Source organism: Hemiscyllium ocellatum, chromosome 26 (assembly GCF_020745735.1).
Source record: "Hemiscyllium ocellatum isolate sHemOce1 chromosome 26, sHemOce1.pat.X.cur, whole genome shotgun sequence".
Taxonomy (NCBI): Eukaryota; Metazoa; Chordata; class Chondrichthyes; order Orectolobiformes; family Hemiscylliidae; genus Hemiscyllium; species Hemiscyllium ocellatum.
Genome location: NC_083426.1, coordinates 614,337 through 624,186, shown reverse-complemented (window position 1 = coordinate 624,186; position 9,850 = coordinate 614,337). Strand labels below are relative to the sequence as shown.

General features: G+C 45.7%; 1 protein-coding gene across 1 annotated transcript in view; it reads left to right on the top strand.

The window, feature by feature from the left end:
* The first annotated feature begins 3,671 nt into the window (after window positions 1–3,671).
* LOC132828128 (potassium voltage-gated channel subfamily C member 1-like) overlaps window positions 3,672–9,850 on the top strand; it is a 47,255-nt gene continuing 41,076 nt past the window's right edge. Inside the window, exon 1 of the mRNA XM_060845036.1 lies at window positions 3,672–4,232. Within this exon, the coding sequence (XP_060701019.1) occupies window positions 3,687–4,232 (546 nt within the window). The 5' untranslated portion in view covers window positions 3,672–3,686. The remainder of the gene's footprint in view (window positions 4,233–9,850) is intronic.

The following is a 9,850-nucleotide window of genomic DNA, read 5'->3' as shown; positions in this document are numbered from 1 at the left end:
AGGTTAACATGTAGGTTCAGTTGCTATTTAGGAAGGTAAATACAATGTTAGGATTCATTTTGAGTGGGCTATAATACAAGAGCAGGGATGTATTGCTGAGGCTGTATAAGGCTGTGGTCAGACTGCATTTGGAATAAATGTGAGCAGGTTTGGGTTTTGTATCTAAGGAAGGATTGTGTTGGTGTTGGAAGGGGTCTGGAGAGGGTTCACAAGAATTATCCCTGAATGAAGGACTTGTCATATGAGGAGCAGTTGAGGATTCTGGGTCCATGCTCAATGGATTTTAGAAGGATGAGAGGGATTTGACTGAAACTTACAAAATACTGAAAGATTTGGATAGAGTAGATGTGGAGAAGATGTTTCCACTAGTAGGAGAGACTAGGAGCTGAGGGCACAGCCTCAGAGTGAAGGGACCTATTTAGAAATGAAATGAGGAAATTCTTCAGTCAGAGGTAGGTGACTCTATGGAACTCATTGCTGCAGAAGGCTATGGGGGCCAAGTCATTGAGTGTATTTAAGACAGAGAATGATAGGTTCTTGATTAGTAAGGAGATCCAGGGTTATGGAGAGAAGGCAGGAGAATAGGGTTGAGGAACACATCAACCATGATCAAATGGCAGAGCAGACTTGCTGGGCTGTATGGCCTCATTCTGTTCCTATGTCTTATGGTCTAAATTATGTATGTTTTGTGGAGGTTTAGGGGGTGATGGATTCCTGAAGAAGGGTTTATGCCCAAAACGTCGATTCTCCTGTTCCTTGGATGCTGCCTGACCTGCTGCGCTTTTCCAGCAACACATTTTCAACATCTGTACTGATACAAGCACAAAATTACTATCATGAATGGACAGGTTGGACCGAAGGGTCTGTTTCCATCTCTATGACTCTATGACACCACTTTGACTGGGACAACACATCCATCCTAAGACAAGCCAAAAAGAGACACATATGAGAATTCCCCATGGCATTCGACTGGAACTCTGTCATCAAACACATTGACTCAGATTCTATTTGCCACCATCTGAAAGAAAAAACAGGACATGACATCAACCATAGGAAATGACATCACCAACCCAAGGAGCCTTAAATACATAACTAGAAAGTGGGTTATAGCACCAGTGCTTCAACAGAGGCTGACTGATGATGTTACCTAGTATGGTGATGAAACGTCTGAAAACAAGCCTTCCAGCTCAGCGAGCTAACTTACATCCAGAACAAGCACAAAATTCCGAGTATGAAATATAAACAAGATACTTTTGCAGCATTTGTGGAGATAAAAAAGTGTTTGTGTTCTCATGAAGGCACATTGACCTAAACTGTTAACTCTATTCCCAACATTTGCTGTGAACTTTCTTTCAGGTTTAATGAGGGAAGTTGAATTTCCTCATGAGTCAGATAAAATAGAAAGTTCTTGAGAAACTCAGTGGATTTTACAGTGTCTGGAGAGAGAAACAGCTTATGCTTGGTGTTCAGTGTGGCTTCTGAAGGCTTGTTGTTTCTAGTTTTATAGAAAGGACAGGCAGCATTCTCTGTTCCAGGTTCCCTTATTCACTCCCAGCGTTCAGACATGTGCAGAGCTGAAACTGACAGTATCACCAACCAAGAAGATCTAGATTTGGAGGAGCCGGTGTTGGATTGGGCTGGACAAAGTTAGAAACCACATAACGCCAGCTTATAGTCCAACAGGTTTATTTGGAGGCACGAATTTCCAAGTGCTGCTCTTTCATCAGGTAGTTGGCTTGCACCATGTAACTGAGAGTGACATAGTCTGGTAAATCTGGCGACATCAAACAAACTGCTCTTGGGGCTTTGAAGGGTGAATTTGCAGCCGGTTTTCTAAATTACAATTGACATATTCTGACAACGCTGCCTCAGTTTAACAGGCAACTGTGTGGAAGGAACGGAAAACTGCTTGAGTTCCCGACAGCGATAGGGTTAGGGTTAGAGTTAGTGCCCTGAATTCACTCTCATAGTGGCCGGAGATCACTCTCAGAAACTGTGACGACCAGTCTCTCACAGCGCGGAGCTAACTCTCCCTGTCTGTGACCGTGCTGTGTCGCCTGCCAGCGCTGAATGGTCTCTTAGGCTTCAGTTTCCAGACCAACAGGAGAAATGTTATTTTGAAATCACCAGGTCACGGGCGGTAATTGAGTGTGAAACGGCCTGGGGAGGACAGGATGGAGATGTGCACGTTCCCCCTCCAGCGGGATGGCGGATCCAGGCGCTTTCTGGTCCACTGTCCGTTCACGGAGAACAAACTCACTCGATGTTACTGGCGGCAGAACGGAATCATTTTTAAAAGTCGATTCTTTATAAAAGAATTTCTTCGAGACTTCAACCACATTTATGATGTTTAACATTGTGCAGAAAAACGGGGAGAAATAATTGGAATTTTTTGTTGGTAACTGCTTGTGATGAAACACTTCGCTTTTCCATCATGTCCTCTCTCAGGTGATGGTGAATTTAATTCCGTTGTTTCACCCTGCTGCTGGAGCGAGGCTTGTGCAGAAAATGTTTACACTAGCAGCTATTGACGTTCTGAAACGTTAACTTTCTCCACAGAGACTGTCTCGCACACGAAATATTCCCACCAATTTCAGATTACTTTCATTTCAAATTTTCTGGAATCCGCTACTTTGGTTTAAAATGTGTCTCTTGTGGGGAACCTGGGGAAAGGGTGACAGAGGGACAGATAGGTCCCCCCCCCCCCCCCACTGCAATCCAAAGATGTGCAGGTCAGGTGAATTGGCCATGCTAAATTGCCAACAGTGTTCAGGGGTATGTAGGTTAGGCGCATTAGTCAGGATAGGATAGGGGAATGGGATTGGGTGGGCTACTCTGCAGAGGGTCAGTGTGGACGTTTTGGGCCGAAGGGCCTGTTTCCACACTGTAGGGATTTATGTTTCTACTCTATGATTCACTCCAGGCAGAGAGAAATCCCCGCAGAAAGAGATTTCAAGCAGAGAGATTTCAGCAGAGACTACAGAAAAAAAGCGAGATCTAGAACAGTGATTCCCAGCAGAGAGCGATTCCCAGCAGAGATCCCAGCAGAGAGAGAGAGATTCCCAGTAGACAGAGATGCCCGTCAGAGAGGCTTTGAGGAGATGGATCCTAGTTTTCCACCTGCCGGGGCAGAGGTGGGTGAATATTCCCAGCCCTGTGACCCTCCAGCGACAGCACCTCACTGCCCAGTGGGGAGCCCGGCTCCCGGGGGAGGGGGTTCTCTCTGTCTCTCTCTCTCTCTCTCTCTCTCTGTCCACACCAGTTACCCGGCAATGAGCAGGCTGCTAACTACCCAGGAAGGAGCTGGGGGTGAGAGTGGACAAGAAAGGGACAGAGAAGGTGAAGGCAGAGGGGGAGGTGATGAAGGGTGAAGGGGAGGGGAGGAGGGTGAAGAGGAGGGGCCGAGCCTGGCAGGAGGTTCGCCCTGAGACTCTCGGAGCTGATATCAGCGCCTTGTGCTGTCGCTGGGCACAAGCTGCTACACCCCTGGAGACGGGCAGTCTCGCCCTGTGCCCGTTGGAGGAGTTACCGGGAGCTGGCAGCAGCAGCTGGGGGAGGACCAGACTGTCCCCTGGGGGGCAAGGACCTGGCACAGGGTCCGTATGATCAGCTCGGTGTGTGTGTCATCTTATCGAGGGCGCAAGTCCGCGAAGAAAGCTCCCCCGAAAGCATGCCCGGAGGAGGAGATGGGCACGGGAGAGGGCAGCGACAGGATCACCATCAATGTCGGGGGGACGCGGCATGAGACCTACCGGAGCACCCTGCAGACCCTCCCCGGGACCCGGCTGGCGCGGCTCACCCAGCCCCAGCCCCAGCCCCAGGAGCCCAGCGGCGGGCAGCTCTTCTTTGACCGGCACCCCGGCATCTTCGCGTCGGTGCTGAATTATTACCGGACCGGTAAGCTGCACTGCCCGGCGGATGTGTGCGGGCCGCTGTTTGAGGAAGAGTTAGCTTTCTGGGGTCTCGATGAGACTGATGTGGAGCCCTGCTGCTGGATGGCGTACCGCCAGCACCGGGAAGCCGAGGAGGCACTCGACATCTTCCAGCCGCTCGGAGCTGGCCCCGGGGAGGAGGGATGTGAGCCCGGGGGGGTGCCCGAGCCGGGACCGGGACCTGGCCGGGGGCCGGGGGAATATGGCTGCAGCCGCTCGGCCCCTCTCTCCTGCTGGAGCCGGTGGCAACCCCAGCTCTGGGCGTTATTCGAAGATCCGTACTCGTCCCGAGCAGCACGGGTAAGCAACGGGTTAATGTTAGCCCTCCTCCCCCCGACCTGTGGTGTAACTAAACTCGGTCATCAACCCCTGGTAATTCAAAACAAAACCACGAACAAGGAACCTGTTTGAGTTAAAGAACATTTTGAAACATATTGTGGCTGTGATAAAATCCAGCAAAGTGCCAGCCATGAGTTGGGCTCTGGGAGGAGCAGTCAGTGAATTCAATGTTCAGTATGCAGCACCAAACCCCCGAACAAACAATCTCCCAGTCAGCGGCACGCTGCTCTGCACAACATTTCACAATAAACCTTCACTTCCTCAACTACCACCGCGCTCTGTGAAGGATTTCTCCATCACTTAGGCATCTGGTGATTGAGGGGGAAGGCGAGGCACGATCCTTACATACCCAGACACACTCCCAGACAGATACAGTCAGACACACACTGAAACAGGCACACACACACTAGACACGCACCCAGACAGACACACACTCAGACATCAGCACAAAGATATGGACTAGCCCGCACACGTATACACCCCGACATTAATAGGCGAGACAAAGATAAGGCTGTGAGCGGTGACGGGGGGTAGCTAGATTCTGTGCAAATTCTTATCGGGAGTGGAGGAACCGGGTCCTCAAGGCCAGACACAGGCTCTCTCTTCCCGTGACCACAGTCACATACAATTCAGCCCGTTAGAGAATTAAATGGCATTGAACTCAGGGAACTGTTCATAACCCAGGGAAAACAACAGGTGCAGGAATGGAAATCTGTCCCCCAAAAAATCAGGAACGGAACACCCGAGGGGCTGCTTCTATTAAGATTTTATTTGAATCTAATCAATTCATTACAGATCTCAAGGTTTCCAGGAAGAAAACTTCGGATTGGTTTTTGCTATACTCTCACTGGTATTTTGATTGTGTTTTATTCCTTGTCATCACCAGTAATTTGATATCACTGGGATCAGGGCGGATGATGCCTGAAACAAAACAAAATTAATAACAGTTCTGACGAAGGGTCACTGGACTCGAACCGTTAACTCTGATTTCTCTCCACAGATGCAAGACCTACTGAGCTTTTTCAGCAACCTCTGTTTTTGTTTCTGATTTACAACATCCGCAGTTATTTAGGTTTTTATTTGGATGACATCTGACCCACTCTGGCCCACTGATACCTTGCTATTCGATGCTTATCATTACAGTAAGGGAAGATCGGCGGGTGTTTTATTGATAACGGTTCTGACTCTGTAAATAAAATGATGCAGTTTATCGTGTGAGGTGGACTGCACCAATCAATAGTGTCACCTCATTGAGACAAAATAAGCAACATAAGAATGAAGGAGACAGGTGGTGTGTGTGGATGGGATTGGGGTTTGGGGCAGAGATTGTCAAAAGCTGGAGTGATGGTAAATGGAGATTGGATTAAACCCATTGTCAGAGTCAATAACGAAAGGCTATGTCAGGCAGGGGAAGTGAGAAATGTACAGTCTGGGAATGGACAAAGAAAAAAATAAGAAACAAAACTACAGCACAGAAACAGGCACTTCAGCCCTTCAAGTCTGTGCTGATCCAGTTCCTCTATCTAAACCTGCTACCTATTTTCTAAGGATCTGTATCCCTCTGCTCCATGCTCATTCATGCACCTGTCTAGATGCATCTTAAATAATGCTATCTTGCCCGCCCCTACCACCTCCACTGCCAATATGTTGCAGACAACACCACCATCTGCATAAAGAACTTTCCATGCATATCTCCCTTAAACTTTTCACCTCTCACCTTGAACTCATGACCCCTAGTAATTGAGTCCCCCACTCTGGGAAAAAGCTTCTTGCTATCCACCCTGTCTATACCTCTCATGATTTCGTAGACCTCAATCAGGTCACCCCTCAACCTCCGTATTTCTAATGAAAATCATCCTAATCTACTCAACCTGTCTTCATAGCTACCACCCTCAATACCAGGCAACATCCTGGTGAGCCGCCTCTGCACCCTTTCAAAAGCACCTGCATGCATCTGGTAATGTGGTGACCGGAAATGCACACAGTATTCCGAATGTGGCCAAACCAAAGTCCTGTGCAACTGCTAATTATTGTAATCAATACCCCACCAATGAAGTAAAGCATGCCATATGCCTCTTGACCATTCTACTGACCTGCATTGCCACCTTCAGGGTACAATGGACCTGAACATCCAGATCTCTCTGTACATCAACTTTCCCTAGGGCTTTTCCATTTACTGATGAAGGGCTCTGGCCCAAAACGTCGAATTTCCTGTTCCTTGGATGCTGCCTGACCTGCTGTGCTTTAACCAGCAACACATTTTCAGCTTTTCCATTTACTGTATAGTTTGCTCTTAAATTGGATCTCCCAAAATGCACTACATCACACTTGCCTGGATTGAACTGTATCTGCCATTTCTCTGCCCATCTCTCCAATCTACCTATATTCTGCTGCATTCTCTGACAGTCCCCTTCACTATCTGCTACTGCACCAATCTTAGTGTCATCTGCAAACTTGCTAATCAGACCACCTATACCTTCCTCCAGATCATTTACATATATCACAAAACAATAGTGGTCCCAGCATGGATCCCTGTGGAACACCAGTAGTCACAGTTCTCCCTTCCACGACTACTCTCTGTCTCCTGTTGCCCAGCCAGTTTCTATCCATCTAGCTAGTACATCCTGGACCCATGTGATTTCACTTTATTCATCAGCCTACCATGGGAACCTTATTAAATGTCTTACTGAAGTCAGTGCATTTAACATCTGTGGCCCTTCCCTCATCTATCAACTTTGTCACTTGCTCAAAGACACATGGTAAGTGCTAAGGAGCTGAGGGTTGTATCATTTGATAAGAAACTAGATCAAAGGAAAATAAAATCTCATGATATTATAAAAATGATTTTTTTGGTATTTTTGGTTGTAGACTGAAATGGGTAGAGAACTGTTTAGTCAGAAGTGTAGAAATGGAAAAGCAATTTTTACCTAAATTGAGGGGGAAAAAAGCTTTAGTGCAGAGGGATCTGGGTGTCCTAGTACATGAATCACAGAGAACTAGTATGTAGGTATAGCAGGTAATAGGAACAAGAGGAGGCCATTCAGCCCCTTGAGCCTTTCTGCAATTCAATGAGATCATGGCTGATCTGTGGCCTAACTCCATATACCTGATTCCGGCCTATATCCCTTAATACCTCTGCTTAACAAAACATTCTCACTCTCAGATTTAAAAGTAACAACTGATCCAGCATCCATGCTGTTTTTCAAAGGCAGTTCCAACCTCTACCCTTCTTTATGTGTAGAAATGCTTTCTAACATCTCTCCTGACTCTTAGACAATGCCCCCTATTTCTAGAATTCCCCATGATTGGAAATAGTTTATCTTTGTCTAAGCTGTATTTTCCTACTAATATCTTGAAGACTTTGATCATATCACCCCTTAACCTTCTTAATTATACAGAAAACAAGCCTAATGTGTATAATCTTTCTTATAACAACTCCCCAAAGTACTCTTGTAAATCTATGCTATACTAAGGAAGGCAAGTGGATGTTTAGAATTTATCACTAAAGGAATCAAGCATAAAGTAAGAAAGGGTTACTGCAACTCTCCAAGGCATCAGTGAGACCAGTTGTGGAGTATTGTATATTGTTTTGGTCTGTTAATTGAGGAGGCTTGTAATTGTATTGGAGGCAGTTCAAAGAAGTTTTGCTAACTTGGTTCCAGAGATGAGGGATTTGTGTTATGAAGAGATATTCAGCAGTCTCTAAGTTTAGAAGAATGAGAGTAGATCTAACTGAGGTATATAAAATGCTAAGGGGGATTGAAAAGTAGGCAAAGAGCAGATAGTTCCTCATACAGGGCAATCTAGAATGAGGAGTCATAGTTTTAAGTCAAAAGGGTAGCAGTTCTAAAGTGGAGCTGAGAAGATATTATTTCTTTCAAAAGCATGAATCAATGGAATTCATTCCCCAGAGTGTGGTGGGGGAGTTAGAGACAGAATTAGTAATGAGATGAAGAGTCAAGAATAGTGGGCAGGAAATTGGAGTTAATGCCGAGATAAGATCAGCCATGATCATATGATTGGTGAAGCAGGTTCAAAAGATCTGAATAGCCTTTTCCTAGTTCTTATTTTCATATGTAAAGCAGGGATTGTTTAAGGATTGCTTTGTTTTTTATAAAGGAAGTAACTTGACACACATTGTAAGTGCTGTTTACACAGCTGCTTGTTTAAGAAGCAGTAGAAGACTAGTTTGCAGGTGAACAGGAACCAAGTGTTATGTGCAAGTGAAGATTCAGCTGGCAACAAGTAGCTGATTGCTCTGTGGACACGTGACCAGTTATCAATGTCAAAGACTTTTTACCTGCCAACAGCTATATGATTGGGTCCCCGTAGCTGAACAGCTTGGAGCTGTGAATATTTTGGCGGAAACTGCTGAACCTCTGGAAGGGAAAGAGTTGTTGTTTCTCTGCAGTAAGAAACATTGCACACCAATGTTGGACTGAGATGTACAAAGTTAAAAATCACACAACACCAGGTTATAATCCAACAGGTTTAATTGGAATCACTAGCTTTCGGAGCGACGCTCCTTCATCAGGTAGTTGTGGAGTACGCAATTGTAAAACACGAATTTATAGCAAAAGTTTATAGTGTGATGTAACTGAAATTATACATTGAAAAATACCTTGATTGTTTGTTAAGTCTCTCATCTGTTAGAATGACCATGATAGTTTCACTTCTTTCATATATAAGTCACAAAACCTTTTTAAAAGTTACATTCTCAGGTTAACTTTAACAATTGGTGTCAGCCCAAGATAATGTGTTGAAGGTGTTATCCCCCTCTGTGCTGCAGTCTGTGCCATAATGTTTAGATTGATTCTAATTTAAATAATGAACTAACAGAATCTTACATGGATTCATGCAGTTTTGGGCAAAGTACAATATAACTCTTTAAGTGTGTGTTTGTGTGTGTGGGGAGGGGGGCTGCTGGGGGGTTGTGAGTGTCTGTGAAAGAGGGTTTATGTGTGTGTGTGAATATAAAGTGGTCTTAGTCTGTGAGATGGTGCATGTCTGAGTGTGGGAGTGTGTGTCTGAGAATAGGGGTGCCTGAGTGTGTTTGTGTGTGTGTGTGTATATAGTGCAATGGTGGTCACCTTATTGTGACATGAATACAATCCCAGGATCCTCAGCCGTTCCTCGTATGTTAGACCTGCCATTCCAGGGATCATCCGTGTGAATCTCCGCTGGACACGCTCCAGTGCCAGTATGTCCTTCCTGAGGTGTGGGGACCAAAACTGGACACAGTACTCCAAATAGGGCCTAACCAGAGCTTTATAAAGTCTCAGTAGCACAACGGTGCTTTTATATTCCAACCCTCTTGAGATAACTGACATCATTGCATTTGCTTTCTTAATCACGGACTCAACCTGCATGTTTACCTTTAGAGAATCCTCAACTAGCACTCCCAGATCCCTTTGTACTTTGGCTTTACGAATTTTCTCACCTTTTAGAAAGTAGTCTATGCTTTTATTCTTTTTTCCAAAGTGCAAGACCTCGCATTTGCTCACGTTGAATTCCATCAGCCATTTCCTGGACCACTCTCCCAAACTGTCTAGATCCTTCTGCAGCCTCCCCACTTCCTC